At 37.3% G+C, this 17,250-nt stretch overlaps 1 protein-coding gene across 4 annotated transcripts in view; it reads left to right on the top strand.

Annotated features, from left to right (window-relative positions):
- TSHZ1 (teashirt zinc finger homeobox 1) overlaps nucleotides 1–14,285 on the top strand; it is an 86,348-nt gene extending 72,063 nt beyond the window's left edge. For all 4 annotated transcript variants that reach the window (XM_074273774.1, XM_074273766.1, XM_074273757.1 and 1 more), the window contains exon 3: nucleotides 9,711–14,285. In XM_074273774.1, the coding sequence (XP_074129875.1) occupies nucleotides 9,711–12,910 (3,200 nt within the window). In that variant the 3' untranslated portion in view covers nucleotides 12,911–14,285. The remainder of the gene's footprint in view (nucleotides 1–9,710) is intronic.
- Nucleotides 14,286–17,250: the final 2,965 nt, after the last annotated feature.

Here is a 17,250-nt window from a genome sequence, read left to right as displayed (position 1 = left end):
TATAATTACATAGTTTAAGAATTATACTTTTTTAAATGTGATGCATTTTTTTTTATTAATTCAGACTGCTTTAAAAAATAGCCAAGGAATTGTATAAATTTATATTATGGTAACTTTTAAAATTACTAATTATATGTTAAGCCCATTATATAGGCTTTGTGGTAGCTATTTTGTGTATCATATGGATACATAATTTCTAGTGGATAGTAGCATTTTTAAATATTAAAATTCTAATCATTCATGCTAACAGTTGGTCATTCATTAATAACTCAGCTGCCCACACACAAATACATACACATAATTTCCAGAAGGTTTTAAATTCTGTTCTTTTAACCTAGAATTTTAAAAGTATTTTCTATGTATAGCTATATATGTGTATGTATTTATATACACATATATTTGTATGTATGTATATATATATGTACATACATCTACATACATATACCTATACACACACACGTATATATATGTACGTGTGTGTATATGTGTGTGTGTGTGTGTGTGTGTGTGTGTGTGTGTGTATTTCTAAAATTTCCTGGCTGTAGGTAGTTTTTTGCTGCTGACTTTAATTCCATTTCCTCCATAGGTGGACATGTGTACTTCCCTTTGTAGATAGCTTTAACATACAAAGCATTAGAGAAGTAACTGAATTCTAAATTATAATAATCTGGTGATTTTAAGAGTTGGTATATGTGACAATAAACAAATATTCTTTTGGCTAAAAACGTGTATCCTTGGGCTTAGGTTCTAGCCTTATTTCAGTTCTATTTCATATTAGATTCTGTTATCTTTCAGTAGATTTTCTAAGCAAAAGCCTCCAGTTCAGCTATTACCGAAGTAGCTTCCAACTTGCTTAGTATTAATATCTTTATCTCCACATAGAAAAAGCAGAAATGGAAGCAAACACTTTGAATTCAATATTCAGGAATATTGATTTCAGGAATGTCAGTATCTCTAAGACTGTGTTTGTATCAGCTCAGTTTTTTTTTTTTTTTTTCTTGATGATCTCATTTAGGGTTTTCTTGGCAAAGATACTGCAGTTATTTGCCATTTTCTTCTGGAGCTTATTTTACACATGAGGAAACTGAGGTAAATAGTATAAAGTGCGTTGCCCAGATTGCACAGCTTCAGGAAGACTGATTGCAGGCCCTGCACTCAATATACTGTGCCATCTAGTTGCCCATTAGCTTATTATCCTAACTTGTCTTTTACTTTTTATCCGGTTGAATGTGATCACATGGGTACAAACTGAGTTGTGTTGAGTTATATTTTTTAATTTTCGGAATAAAAAAATATTTCAATGGTATATTTAAAACAAACCAATCAATAGTAATGGAACCACATGTGTGCTTGTTCTTTCATGTGCCTGTATGGGAGATATTTGTTCTTGCTTTTTCATCTCTTTTCATTTCTCTTCTCATTTTTCATAATATGTGTTTAACACCTTTCAGTCTTTAAGACCTTGGTTTTAATAGTGCTTTGATTTACATTGCACTGTTTAAAAACTTAGTAAAATAAATTGACTAGAAACATAGGGATTATAGCAAATGCTGTCAGAAGTTTGTAGGGGAAGAGTATGGAAGAAGGAAAAATAAAATGCCTTTGTAGGATGTTGAGTTTTTTAATGCTTATTTACTTAACATGAGATTGCGTTCTTAGGATAATAAAGGAGGAGAGAAACTATGTTTAAGTTAATTCTATTTTCTTACTTGAAATTACAGTTAACACCAGTGTCATATTAGTTGCAAACTCCTGTACTCCTAAAAATGTTTTCCAAGTGTCTTTTAAATGAAGAATGATTTTTATGGTAAATCAGCAAATGTTTTATGCTAACTGGTATATTAGATAATGAATGATAGGAAGCAATCAAAAACTGCTATCGTGATAAGATTAATTTTTTCTTGACTTGACATAGAGAAGCAAAATTGTGATTTTCATTTTTTTCTGGTATACCTGCAGCCTTCTTGCTTAGGAGCCTTTCATATATTTTATCAAGTCATTGTTCATACAACTTGTTTAACATATCAACATTCTTCTGAGAATGGAAAATTCTGAGTTCTCTAACTATGAATATTTTCTCATTGTATATTTGCAAGGTGTGTTCTGATTTGCAGAAAATCCACCTGCATTGTACTACAAGATGAGATTTCAATAAAAGTACTCCATCGTAAATCTGGAGAAAGCTGTGTACAGTAAGGTTCTACAGTGCAATGAAAATGTACATTTATCACTTAGGTTCATGTAAGCCACTTTTGTGAATTGGGCCCTTGGAGTAAATGTATTTTGATATAATGGCCATCTGTTCATGAATATCACATTTGCCAGACTAAAAAAAATAGTTTGATGTAGATAAACACGTAATTTGGTAAGATTATATAGTTTCACCAGGTGGCAATACAATAGCAAAGTTTGATATTTACTGTAAGCCAATAACCAAGCTGGGAATGTAGTTCTATGTTTTATATTTGTCCTTTTAAAATATCCATTTCCCTTATTTGTAGCCAACTCTCAATTATACGTGCTAATGAGGGAAAGAGAGAGTCTCGATAAACAAAATCCCTGAACCTTATTTTTTGTCATTTATTTCCACCTCTTTCCTATCAGATCTGCAGAAGAGTTGCTAACGAGGAACATTTTTTGCCTGGTTTGAATTTTACAACCTCTCCCTTCCTTCCTCTGTTTTCTGGCAAAGATTCTAGTAAGCAGGGAAATAGCTGAAGCAGACAGCAGGAGAAAAAAGAAGAGGAAGAAAATGAGCCCAGATAGACCAGGGATGGAATAACTGATGCCTGAAAGAGGAGAATTGGCTAACTTAGCAATTTTAGTGATTAACTTTTCTTCAGAATGGTTACATATCATTAATAGGAGGTCTAAATATATATGTAAATATGTTTATATATTGAATAGGGACAGATTATGCATATATCAAAATAACATTTTTGGGACAATTTTATTTTTGTTGATTCCAATAAAAAAGACCAGAATTTATGTTTCACTAAACATTGATGCTTGTATGACATTATGTTAAAACAAGAACATGCTCTGTGATATGTACTAGCCTGTATTTATCAGAGTCCCTTCTCCCAGTGGTCCTTTGCTTGTCTGCCTGGCCATGGTACAATGGAATGGGAGGGCAGGCACATGGTTATGCTTAGCTCACTGATCATGGTTTAGAATTTGACCTTTATCAGTGTGTCACAGCAGCAACCAGCTTAAGTCAGTAGCTATACATCATTAATTTTTTTTCTCTCTGTCTGTCTGTCGTGTCTCTTATTCTCTCTCTCCTTCTCTCTCCTTTCCTTTCTCTGTCTCTGTCTCTTTTTCTGTCTTTCGCTGTCTCTCCTTCCCAATAACTATAAGCTTTTTAAGGTACCTGTTATATGGAGATTTTAGGTATTACCTGACTGAAATCATACTCCCTGGAATACATAGACTGGCCTAGTTATATTCTAAGCTGATTTGCCCCAGGGAAATTAGAGTCTTCAACAAATTTCCATGATAAAAATCATTGCAGGTTTTTATTTTCATTTAATCCCATTCTTCCTTATTTGAACAACAAAGAATAAAATGGAATCAATCAGTGGACTGTTTGCCTGGTTACAGATTTGTTTTGGGTTTATGCTACCACAGAGCCTCAGGACCATGTTAGTTAGAACTTAGATCACAGTGTGTAAGCTGATATAGGTAATTCCAAGTACCTGACAGTTATTTCACTTGTTTCATGAATGCATGTGAAGGATCCAGGGTTAGACTAGACCTGAGGCCCTATTTTGGAATCATGTACTAAGACTTACCAGTGCAAGATTTCACTCAAGTTTTTCAGCTGACCTCTGTATGGCAAAGGGAATTTTCCTAGAATTAGACCATACTTGACCACAGAGGGAACTTCCAATGTGTTTCATTAAATTTTTTCTTGGATTTTTCTCTGCTGACAGTCTCCATTGCCTTTTAAGGATACATATTTAGGTTAATTCACTGCACATAAAATTTCACAGTCCTCCTGAACCATGAATAAAGGAAAAAACACTTCCTTCTTTCCACTGACTCTTTCCCGGACATTGTCCTCCCCCCAGAAAAGAAAAGAAAAGAAAAAAGTGAGCTTCCTTTCTGGAAAAAGATTGGCTAAAAGGGTTAAGCTTGTGTACTTTCTGGAGTGGAAGAGAAATAACGGAGAGTGGGACAGAGAAAATAATATAAAAAAAGAGAGCATCACAGACATGATTCCAGAAAAGAGCTAGATTTTACATAGTATCACCTAAAGCTCTCATTCCTTTCTGCCATTTCATATTCTTTAGCACAGTGCCCTGCACACAAAAGATATTTATTGGGTCTTTGATAAATGAACAAATGAATGACATGACCCTTTCAGTCTCAGCTAACCATCAGGACACTAGTGACTAACTATTGTGGGCATTTTGCTATCTTTCCTCATTCTCCCCCTTGCCCCATCTCCGGCTTTCCTATCTCTTTGCTCAGGGAGCAATAATCACATTAGTAGTATGATTGCTACTGGATAGGGCATATCCATTTACTGCCTTCTAAGTCCAATTATAATCCTTGTGATGGCCTAGCCATAGATCAGAATTCCCTTCTCTGGACATGGCTCCTAAATATGTCTTTTATCTTCTTGGAAAAATTTGAGCTCCTTGAAAGCAGGAACCATCTTACTTTTGTATTTGCATTACCAATGTTTAGCATGATATGTGACATATAGTAGTTACTTAAGAAATGCTTGTTCATTGTTTAATTAATATCCCTCTTCTGCCATTAGTTTCTGTTTAGGAATGGAAGTATCACTCAGAGCTGAACAAGCTCTCTAACTACAATCAGCCTTTGGTTGGAAATAGGGAGCTACAGCAATTTCCCCACTTTGGTATGTTACTTGTTTATATGAAAATAGTTCAAATGCATAGCAAATGAATCTGAAGAAAATCCATTTCCATAGAAAGGAACCAGGTAAAATAAAATGTTTCCATTACATTTAGAATAGGGCAAAATTTGGTTCTTTGAATGTGCTATTGAAGTTAATGTGAACTTCATGTCTTTTATCTCATAACAGGGACACCAACACTTTAGAAAACTGATAATTAAAATCAAAGCAAAAGTTTTTAAATTGATGAATAATAACGGTGGTATAACTTGAATTCAGGTATAGGAGTTTCAGTCTATCTATTCAAATAAACTATTGGTGCTGGAAAATGAGAAATTAATAAAGGAAAAGACACTTACATGGGCTGTTGCCATTTCCTAAGGAGGAACTATAGAACATCATAAAACATTCACCACAATGAGGAGACAAAAAAATCCCAGAAACTGCCTTAATGAGCAAGCACTTCACTAAGTTTAGGATATTAACTCATTTGTAAAACTTTGCTGAGAAAAATCATGGAAGAATATCAGCAGTATTTCTGCAAGGAACAGTGGAAAGAAAAATGAATCTGGTGAAAGCTTGTCATGAGACCCAGCTGAGTCAGATTATCCCAAGAGCATTCAAAGATGAAACAGGAAGGACAGCAAATGGGTGAAAAATGTGTATTAGTATTTCTATCACAAACTGTTTATATTATCAGGCTATAGTCATTAATTAAGTTCTCAAGTGTTCTAGATAATATACATAGACCATATATAAAACAAATAAATGCACACTGACTTAGGGGATTGCACCAACTGGAAGACTCAGGAAAAGCTTCTTGAAGGAGATGTTGGGTTTTGAAAGGATATGGGATTTCGAGGTGTGCAAGTGAGGATGAAGAGCATTCTAGTCCCAGGAGATGGCTTTTGCAGGGACATGAAGGAAAGTGATAGAATATCATGTACGTAGAACAGCTAGTTGACAATGAAAATACTACAAATAGATAAACTCTAATGTTTTATTCTCCAATGTGCAATTTGAAGATTCAGAAGTAGCATTAAATAAGATGGAGGCAGGAAGAGCCAATGTATTAGTACTCAAAGAAGAAAACTGTGATGATACAGTATAATTTCATTAGCATTGAAGGATTGATTTTCAATATGTCTGTAAAAAAAAAGGGCAAAAGGCTAAGATATTTGGAATAGGTGATATGTTTTTAAAAGAAATTAAGAGGATATCAATAACCACTAACATATATGCCTACTTTAGCATCTCTATAAAATCTTTATGAGAATCATCTACACACATATCTAGGGCATCCTGATGAAAATCTATGAAGGGAACAGTCAAATTCCTGCAAATGATTTTCTGTAGCAGACATGATCTTTCATAGTCACATGGTTAACAAGATGTACAATATTATGCTTTGGTTATGCTCTGTGGCTGTAGAGATTGTTTCATTTTTACCCTTGTGTCCCCAAAGCCTGGCATGGTGCTTAAACATAGTAGATACATAAAAGTATTTGATGAATTGAATTTAAAAAAATTTGCATATATGGAGAAAGTCTAAAGTCTAGATTTCCACAAGGAATAAGCTTTTACAGTCACAGAAAATTCTATGATATCCAGAGTCACAGTGAAAATTATGTTTTACAATTGTCTGATTATTAACATCAATTAAGGTAAAAAAAGAGAAACATATGCTCTTCTAAGAGATTTGTTAGTGTGCTGGAGGAAGGCTATTCCAATATAAATGGTCAAATTATTTTCTATAGATAAGGTCTATCAAATGTTCTGTTTTGTGGTACAATATGCTCATTGCACTAAAACCCCAAAACAATAAAAAAAATTACTTAATAAGATCAATCATTAGTCTAACAATCTACACAGTAAAACACATATGCAAATAAATGTTACACAGATGTGTGAATTTATATGCATATACATGCACATTTATGTATGTACACACATACATATATATATATACATACATATACATATACGTTAATGAATATATTCAGGTCAATTATTGTTATATCCTAAATATAGAAATTAATAGGTAGACATGCCTATATGCAAAATCCCAGTTAGCATGGCCTTAGAGCCATTGGAAAGAATAAAGATTATTGACTTTTCTCTCATATGTAGTCATCTCCAAAACCATGTAGAATATCTCTATATACATGTTCTTTTGTTGAAACATATAAACAACACATCCAAGATCAAGTGTTATTTTTCCTTAAAAAACTATTGATGCTTTTAAGAAAAATATTGGTCATTTCCCAGAATACTCTCTTCCTCATTGTACTCCTCAATATTTTTTCTATCCCCATCTCAAACTGCTTTTCTTTCTAACTTTACCAGTTCCTAGCATAGTGCTTTGCAAGTCCTCCAGCTGATTCTAATCTCTTACTTTAGATCTACCTGTTGAATTTCTACTCCTTAAATGCCTAAATCAAATGCTATCTCATTTTATTTCTATCTTGAGATCACGGAAGTGGAGCTGAAAGGAACCTCACAAGCCATCTTATTTTATGTATTAGTAAACTGAGGCCTAAGAAAATGAAATGATGCTTCCAGGGATACAATGATAGTTAGTATCATGAGTAGATTTTGAACCCAGCTCCTCAGCTCCAGAACCAGCCTTTCCTCTACTGATTTCCTCTAGGAAGACAGATTTCTTCTAATCGGTAATTACATCATACTTTACAAAGTACTTGTTTACATTTCCCTTCTGCACTTACAGTTTATTTTTTAATACTATATTAATTTGTATATATACAGTTTCATCATAGTTGAGGATATGGCATACTCAGTTCTCTGTTAGACAATGTGACATAATGTAGAGAAAGTGAAATATAGAGTTAGAAAAAAATCTGAGCTTAACACCCATCTCAAACACTTGATAATTCTATGGCCAAGGGCAAGATACTTAGATGTTTTACATACCTCATGGATTTTTTGGAGGATCAAATGAGATAATGGATGTAAAAGCTTTTGGTAGACCTTAAAATTATATAAATACCAATTATTATTCACAAGTATTTGTTGAAGTATTTGTTAAAATCAGTTAAATTTGTACACATATATATATGAGTATATATTTACATAATATGAATATGTATATATTTGTTGTATATATACAACATATTTACATAATATATTTATATTTACATATATATTTACAATATATTTACATAATATGTATATACAATATATACAATTTGTATATGTACTCATATATACATACAATATGTATTGTATAGTATGTATATATGAGTATATATACAAATTCATACCTGTAGACAGGGCTGGTCCTTGGCAGAATTGTAGACATGAAGTTTTCTTTTGTGTGTTTTTTTCTTCTGTTCCTTTTTCTGCCTCTGACTCACTCACAAATTTTACCTATGCCTTTGGAGAGCTTCCATTTGCTCAGTAATCTCTTCTCTCTACTTCTCTCCTTTCACCTGGACATATCCTCCCTTATAACCCCCAAGCCCTTTCTTTTCCCTCCTTTCTGGATACTTACCCTCCATTAACATTTAGTTATTCTGTGATACATTCCTTGGGGTTCTGCTTTCTAATAATGTGATTATTAATGATAATTGTTTAATGTAGAACCCCTCCCAGATAACATAATGTGATTAGGTTATTAGTGATAATTGGTTAATGTACTACCCCTCCCAGGAAACATAATTACATTTAAATGGAGGCTTTTGATAGCTAATACCTTAAACCTCACCTCTTTTGGTGAGAATTTTAAGCCCTCTAAACAGGTTAGCTGGAGATATTGGAGGCTGGTTGACTAGTTTCTATCTTATATGTATGTCTCTTCTATTGTTCTTTGCACTAGACCGGTGGTCTTCAAACTTTTTAAATAGGGGGCCAGTTCACTGTCCCTCAGACTGTTGGAGGACTGGACTATGGTAAAAACAAAAGCTCACACTCTGTCTCCGCCCCTCAGCCCATTTGCCATGACCCAACGTGGGCATAAATGTCCTCAGCGGCAGCATCTAGCCCTCTGGCCGTAGTTTGAGAACCTCTGCACTAGACCAACTCTGCTTTATTGTATTTTTTTTTTTAAGTGAAAAACAGCATTTTTATTGTTTGTCAGTAAAGGCTGCTTTTTTTTTTTTTTTGTTAGAGAAATCCTTATAATGTTGTTTATCAAATATCCTGTGTTGAGTCAACAATTAGATCCTGTTTGATATTTAAAAATATGTGCTGTTTAGAATATAGAAGGGGATATAACTATGCTTTATCAGGAAAAGGTGCAAGTGTCTGTCTGGAAGAGGTGGATGGGCTTCTTTGTCCTGCCTGTGCTCTCTTAGACAGTGAGCCTCTTAAGAAGTGTGGTAGACTTTTATTTTTTCTCATTTTATTTTCTTCTTTGATTTAATTTTTCTTGTGCATCAAGATAATTGTATAAATATGCATATGTTACCATGTTTAACATATATTGGATTACTTGCCATCTAGGGGAGAGGGTGGGAGAGAAGGCGGGGAAATTGGAACAAAAATTTTTGCAAGGGTTAATGTTGAAAAATTATCCATGCATATGTTTTGAAAATAAAAAGCTTTAATAAAAGAAGAAGAAGAAGAAGAAGAAGTGTGGCAGATTATGGATCTATGGTTGTACTACCAGAGTGAAATATTATTTAGAAATTTCAGTGTGTGTGTGTGTGTGTGTGTGTGTGTGTGTGTGTGTGTGTGTGTGTTGCACTCTAAGCCCTTCTGAGGGTTATAAAGCCGGCATGCGTGTGCTCCACATCCCCATGGCACGGGAACTGAGCTTGATCTGAAAGTAGTGTGCTGTCTTTGACGCTTCCCCTGACTTTTTCTTGTCTTTCCATTCTAGCTTATGTTCCTGAGGAAGAATTGAAGGCGGCAGAAATAGATGAAGAAAGTGTAGAGGATGATGGGCTATCTTTGGACGTACAGGAGAGTGAGTATTTGTGCAATGAAGAAACAGAAATCAAAGATTACCAGGATTCTCCAGGAAGCACTGCAACCAATCAGGATGCAGGTTATGGGTCACCCTTCAGTGAAAATAGTGACCAGGTAGCCCATTTCAAAAACTCTTCATCCAAAGAAGAGAAAGAAGACCCTCCTTCAACAGACAGTGCCCCCTACCCACAGGACAGCTTGGCACAAATAAAAGCCGTGTACGCAAACTTGCTTTCCGAATCCTGTTGGTCCAATCTAGCCTTGGATTTAAAGAAGTCGGGTTCGACAGCCAGCGCCAATGAGTCGGGCCCGAGCGAGAGCGCCGCCACGACGGCCCCCACTTCCACCACGACCACCAGTACCAGCGCCAGCAGCCACAGCACCAGCACCAGTACCCACACGAGCACGGGCACCAGCACGAGCAGCGGCGGCAGCGCCGGCAACAGCAACAACAGCAGCTCCGGGTACGACTGGCACCAGGCCGCCCTGGCCAAAACCCTCCAGCAGACCTCCTCGTACGGACTCCTCCCGGAGCCGAGCCTTTTCAGCACGGTGCAGCTCTACCGGCAGAACAACAAGCTGTACGGCTCCGTGTTCACCGGTGCTAGTAAGTTCCGGTGTAAAGACTGCAGCGCGGCCTACGACACCCTGGTGGAGCTCACGGTGCACATGAACGAGACCGGACACTACCGGGACGACAACAGAGACAAAGACTCCGAGAAGACCAAGAGGTGGTCCAAGCCCCGCAAGCGGTCGCTGATGGAGATGGAGGGCAAGGAAGATGCCCAGAAAGTGCTGAAGTGCATGTACTGTGGGCATTCCTTCGAATCTTTGCAAGACCTGAGTGTCCACATGATAAAAACAAAGCATTACCAGAAAGTGCCTCTGAAGGAGCCAGTGCCGGCCATCACGAAGCTGGTGCCTTCCACCAAAAAGCGAGCACTTCAGGACTTGGCTTCTCCTTGCTCCCCCGAGCCCGCGGGGATTGGGGCAGAAGCGGCGCTGGCCGAGGCGGGGAAAGACCAGAAGGCCGCGAACCCCTATGTGACGCCGAATAATCGTTACGGCTACCAGAACGGCGCTAGCTACACCTGGCAGTTCGAGGCCCGCAAAGCCCAGATCCTGAAATGCATGGAGTGCGGCAGTTCCCATGATACCTTGCAGCAGCTGACCGCCCACATGATGGTCACCGGCCACTTCTTGAAGGTGACAACCTCAGCCTCCAAGAAAGGCAAACAGCTGGTGTTAGATCCCGTGGTTGAAGAAAAAATACAGTCCATCCCCCTGCCCCCCACCACCCACACCCGGCTGCCGGCCTCCAACGTTAAGAAGCAGCCCGACTCTCCCGCCGGGTCCACCACGTCTGAAGAGAAGAAGGAGCCAGAGAAGGAGAAAGCTCCTCCCGCCGGCGAAGCAGACAAGAAGATCAAGGAGGAAAATGAGGACTCCACAGAGAAATTTGAGCCAACCACTGTCTATCAGTACCTGCGAGAGGAGGACTTGGATGATAGCCCCAAGGGTGGGATAGACATATTAAAATCTCTAGAGAACACAGTGACCACCGCTATCAGCAAGGCTCAGAATGGAGCCCCCTCCTGGGGAGGGTACCCTAGCATTCATGCTGCGTACCAGCTCCCCGGGACGGTGAAGCCTCTTCAGCCCACGGTCCAGAGCGTGCAGATGCAGCCCTCCTACGCCAGTAGCGTCAAGTCCCTGTCTTCAGAGCACAATGCACTAGTCCATTCTCCAGGGGGTCTCACCCCCCCACCTCATAAAAGCAACGTGTCTGCTATGGAGGAGCTGGTGGAGAAGGTGACGGGCAAAATCAGTGTGAAGAAGGAGGAGAAAGCAGCGGAAAAAGAGAAAAGCTCTCCCCCTAAGCCCACGTCTCCTGTGGCTAAAGAGAACAAGGACTTCCCCAAATCCGAGGAGGTGACCAAGCCCCAGCCGAAGAAAAGCCCCGAGGCGGACATGCAGAAGGCCAAAAAGGACAGTGCGGCAGAAGCTCATACCCCAAACGGGACCGAGCCTCTCAAAGTCAAAGTTACCAATGGCTGTAATAATCTAGGGATTATCACAGATCATTCACCTGAGCCATCTTTCATTAACCCACTGAGTGCTTTACAATCCATTATGAATACCCATCTAGGCAAAGTTTCTAAACCCGTCAGTCCTTCCCTAGACCCCTTGGCGATGCTGTATAAAATTAGCAACAGTATGTTGGACAAGCCTATCTACCCCACCACCCCCGTCAAACAGGCTGATGCTATCGACCGGTACTACTATGAAAACAGCGACCAGCCCATTGACCTGACCAAGTCCAAAAACAAGCCCCTCGTTTCCAGCGTGGCGGATTCCGTCTCATCGCCTCTGCGGGAAAGTGCACTAATGGACATCTCGGACATGGTGAAAAACCTCACAGGGCGCCTGACTCCTAAGTCTTCAACGCCCTCCACCGTGTCCGAGAAATCCGACGCGGATGGGAGCAGCTTCGAGGAGGCTTTGGACGAGCTGTCCCCCGTCCACAAGAGGAAGGGGCGGCAGTCTAACTGGAATCCTCAGCACTTGTTGATTCTTCAAGCTCAGTTCGCTTCCAGCTTACGAGAGACTCCTGAAGGCAAATATATCATGTCAGACTTGGGCCCCCAGGAGCGGGTGCACATCTCTAAGTTTACTGGTCTTTCCATGACCACCATTAGCCACTGGCTGGCCAATGTGAAGTATCAGTTAAGGAGGACAGGTGGAACTAAATTCCTAAAGAACCTAGACACGGGGCATCCTGTTTTCTTTTGCAATGATTGTGCCTCTCAATTCAGGACTGCTTCTACGTACATAAGTCACCTAGAGACACACTTGGGCTTTAGCTTGAAGGATCTGTCCAAGTTGCCACTCACTCAGATTCAAGAACAGCAGAATGTTTCAAAAGTCCTCGCAAATAAAACTTTGGGCTCACTGGGAGTTGCTGAGGAGGACTTGGGCTCCACATTCCAGTGTAAGCTGTGTAACCGGACTTTTGCAAGCAAACATGCAGTCAAACTGCACCTTAGTAAAACACATGGCAAATCCCCTGAGGACCACCTGATCTATGTAACTGAATTAGAAAAACAATAGCGTCCAGGTATGCAAGTGACCATGGGAACATTGCACTAAAACTTCTGAATAGTACTGCACTAGGCCTGATCTGAGCCTCTGAAATCAGTCTTACTTTTGTTGCTGAACTGCCTATCTGGATCTTGGTTTTTCTTACACATATTTTGTAGTTATATTTATATGCTCTTTGTCTGATCTGTGCATGTTTTTTTTTTTTCTTGTTTGTTTTTTTGTTTTTATTTTTGTTTTTTGTTTTGTTTTGTTTTTTGGTGAGTCAAAGTCTGACCTTTATTTTCAACATCTGTTCTTGATGTTAAGCTATCTTTTGTAGGATATAGTGGGACACACTATTCAGAGACATTAATTTAGCCGTAAAGAAAGACACAAATAACAATGATAAAAAAGACATCCTAAAATTACAAAGTTGCCATGACAATAAAGGTCATAGAACCTAGTAGTGTCAAATTTAACCCTTTGAGGACTGTAATAGCATTTCTGTGCCTTTCCCAAAAATAAATAAATAAATAAAAGACTTAAAGGCATATTTCATTCAGATCAAAAGCTGTGTCAGACACAAAACTTATTTAATAATTAAAAAAAAACTAATAAGCTTTTTTATGCAGAACTGGTTTGTGAAGAAAACATGCATGCAGCTGTTGGAAGATAGAAAGCTATCTAGTACTCATGGGGTTAGGAAGCTACAAATGTACAAGTTAAAAAAAAAAAATCAGACCTTAGTTGCCACTATGCCCAAACCCTCTGGATGCTGAAAAATGCCACTTTTGGCAAAAAAAAAAATAAAATAAAGTATGCAAGCTGTTATTTAAAAAAACATGTAAAAATGCTATTTCTTTTTTCCTGTAAAATACTGCAGTTTATAGTTATTTACAAATGTAAGCTTTGGTACAAGCTGACCTTTCTATAGCGTGCTGCATTGGTAAATGAAAAAAAAAAAACCTGGGGCAAATGTTGGAGTCTTTTCCTTGTAAATTGCCAGCATCAGCTTAAACTACTACATGTTACATATCGTACCATTTTAAACTGTTCAACTTTCTTTGTACCTTCTGGCTGTATGCTTTTCTCTTTTAACTTTTTATATTGTCATTTTATATTCAATTTCTGTGTATATAATGTAAAACCACAATTTTTGAATAAAATTTAGTTCCTGCAGCTTGATTTAAAGAGAGAAATTTTACTGGCACCTGCATCTTTCCAGATGCATGTACTTAAAGGGACTATCAGACAAAAATAAATAAATAAAATAAAGCAAGCAATGCACTATTAATTATACATTTTGATGTTCTATCATTAATATTGTACAGTACATTTTGGTTCTCACAATTAAATCCACTTGTTTCTCAAATGTAAAATAAACCCACATACAGTTCTTGATTTACATACATTGTCATGTCGTCATTATATTGCCTTTTAGGTATTATTTCAGCAATGAGAGGTATCACTTAAGCAGTCGACCAACAAAAGTCTATTCAAAATCATCTGTTCATGATCTGTGTGCTGACATATTTCCTTTATGTGATAGGTATTAACATATTTTTAAAAAATGATCTTAAAATCTTAACTCCAGTGGGTAACAGAATCATTCTGGGTTTTCCACTGGGTGATAAGTGTTCTTTCTGTGCTTAGCTGGTCTAAGAAGGTTCATTCAGTGAATCTTTATATGCTATTTGAGAACACTTATAATTATCTACCGTGTGTAACGAGGGACTTCCTGATTGTGGGATGGGGGAGGGGAAATGTTGCAATTTCTGTGGTACCAAAGACCCTTGAGGTTTTGGTATTTAGTCCTGAATTGAAGTAGAGAGAGAAAAATATTTTTTCCATTCTTTCTAAATATTAAATTTTCAGTGAAGCTGGCACCCTTACATTAGGTATTTGGCTTCATTTCTTTTTTGTGCATTGAAGATTGCATTTAGAATGCCAGAGAGAGCTGACCATCAGGACAGTTCTAACATAAAGTGATGTGGGAGTGTTCAAGTTAAGGCCCTTTGGATTTTTTTTTTCTTCAGTTGGAGCTGGAGACTTGCAGAGAAAGATTTCCTTTTTTCTAAACCTTTATTTAATTATTTTATAAAATCACATTTTCAAAAAAGGTTAGGCCTACAGTACTATATTCAGTAGCAGCAAAAACAACTGTGGTATTTTAATTATTTCTCTTATGTTATTTATAATTACAATGACAGCCAAGTATTGTTCTGTTTTCTTTAATGATTATAGGAGAACTGAATAGGTCTCTGTCAGTTGTATTTACACAGGTTGATGCTTTTTTAGTTGTTGTTTGTTTGTTTGTGTTTTTTCCCTACAAGCATAGCATAATGTTATTTAAACAACCACACCAGCAAAAATAAAAATAAAAACAAAAACAACCCTCTCCCCCAAAACCCTTGATCAATATATACCTATGTCCCTTAGGTAGTTAGCCATTTAGATATTTCAGTTACTGGATGATTATGTACTTTGGGCCCAAGGGGTGACAGGGAAGAATAACAATCAAACCAATGGCAGCAATTCAGAGTTTCAACATTATAATTTTTTTGAGGATCTATTTATTTTACTACAGGCTTGCAAACATACAAGTCTAAATTATTCTTGAATAAACAGATTATGAAATAGAAGTATAGCAGTAGAAGAGCAAAAGATCTATTAATACTCATTGCTAAAGTCATGTCTAATAAAAATATGAAAAATATCTGGAAATTTTTAGAGAACTAAAAGTACAATGTGAGCAAATGGAGTAGAGTTAGATTTCATTAAGAGATAGATTGTATCCAATACTAGGGAGGTGACAGTTCTGCTAACGGCAGCTAGGTGGTACTGTGTTCAGAGTGGCTAGATCTTGAGTCATAAAAACCTGAATTCAAACATGACTTCAGACACTTAGTTGCTTTCTGATACTGGGTAAGTCATTTAACTCTACCTCAATTCTCTGTAAAAATGAGTTGGAGAAGGAAATGGCCAACCACTCCACCAAGAAAATCCCAAATGGGACACGAATGAAACAACTGAAAAACAAGATAGTCCTATCATATTCTACTCTGATAATATCATTTAGAGTGATATATTTTGACCTGGAAGAGACCTCAGAGTCCAAGCCCCTCATTTTAAATGATGAATGTCAGAGAAGTAAATGATGTGTCAGAAATCACACAGGTGATAAATAGCAGATTCTAACACATACGGATGCAGCCTCCTTACCCCAGTAACATGCTGTTGTCTCCTAAAGAATTGCGTTCAATTCTGGAGAACCTTTCTTTTTTTTTTTTGGCTTGGCAATTGTAGGTAAAGTGACTTGCCCAGGATCACACAGCTAGGAAGTTTCTCAAGCTGAATTTGAATTCATATCTTTGTGACTTCAGGCCCAGCACATTATCACTATCCATTGTGCCATTAACTGCCTCAGGATTCATGATATGGAATCAGCCTTGAAGTTTCTTCCAACCCTAAGATCCATTAAGCTATTTCAAAGCTGTTTGCAAAGTGAATTTTGATCATTGAAAGTTGGATAGGATAGGGATTATATCTTCACAGTTCTAAACTTTGAAATCATGAAATACAGCTGATTTATTTTAAAGATGAGGAAATTAAGGCATATGTTAAGTGATTTGAGCACTATCACACAGATATTTCAAGTTAGAAGTTGCTTTTGAATCCAAGACCTCTGATTATATTATTACTATATAATATTAATATATTATTATATTCTTTCTGCCATACCATGTACCTCTCATCAATCACGGTGGATTTTGTCTTTTCCATAAACTGTAATATTTAAGATGAACTTAATTTTCTAAATTGTGTATGGTAGTCTTGGTTACTTTAAATGTATATAATTAAGTCCTAGCACAGGGTTCCATGGATGTGCAAGAATTCTGCTCATTCACTCAAAGGGAAACATTTTGAAGTAGCTTCTCCTTTCTGAGCATTGGAAGGAATATAGAGCAGAAAGAATTGGATTGGGGTAAATATTACTTGACATTAATATAAGAAATTGGATTGCACAGGAATGCCTTTTCAGTCCTGATTTGAAATCTACCTGGCATCCAATTGCAACTTTGGATATCATTTTTTGTTGTTACAAACTTAATGAAGAAAATTATGCTCCCTATCATTTTATGATGTGGTCAGGTGAGTATAGGCATGCCCAGTTATGTGAGAAATCACAGAAATAGAAAATCCTACTTTAGAAAAATAAATAAATTGGAAGACTTATTTGAAATAGCAAAATAATTGCTCTAGAGTTTTTTAGCTCCCTTAGTGATGTGTTTCAATAGATATACTCACCTATTAATTCATCTATTGTTCCCTTGAGTGGGCTTTCCTGTGTTGCTCACTGACTGCTGCAT

This window comes from Sminthopsis crassicaudata, chromosome 1, assembly GCF_048593235.1.
Source record: "Sminthopsis crassicaudata isolate SCR6 chromosome 1, ASM4859323v1, whole genome shotgun sequence".
In the NCBI taxonomy this organism is placed as follows: Eukaryota; Metazoa; Chordata; class Mammalia; order Dasyuromorphia; family Dasyuridae; genus Sminthopsis; species Sminthopsis crassicaudata.
This window is presented reverse-complemented; position numbering and strand designations above follow the sequence as displayed.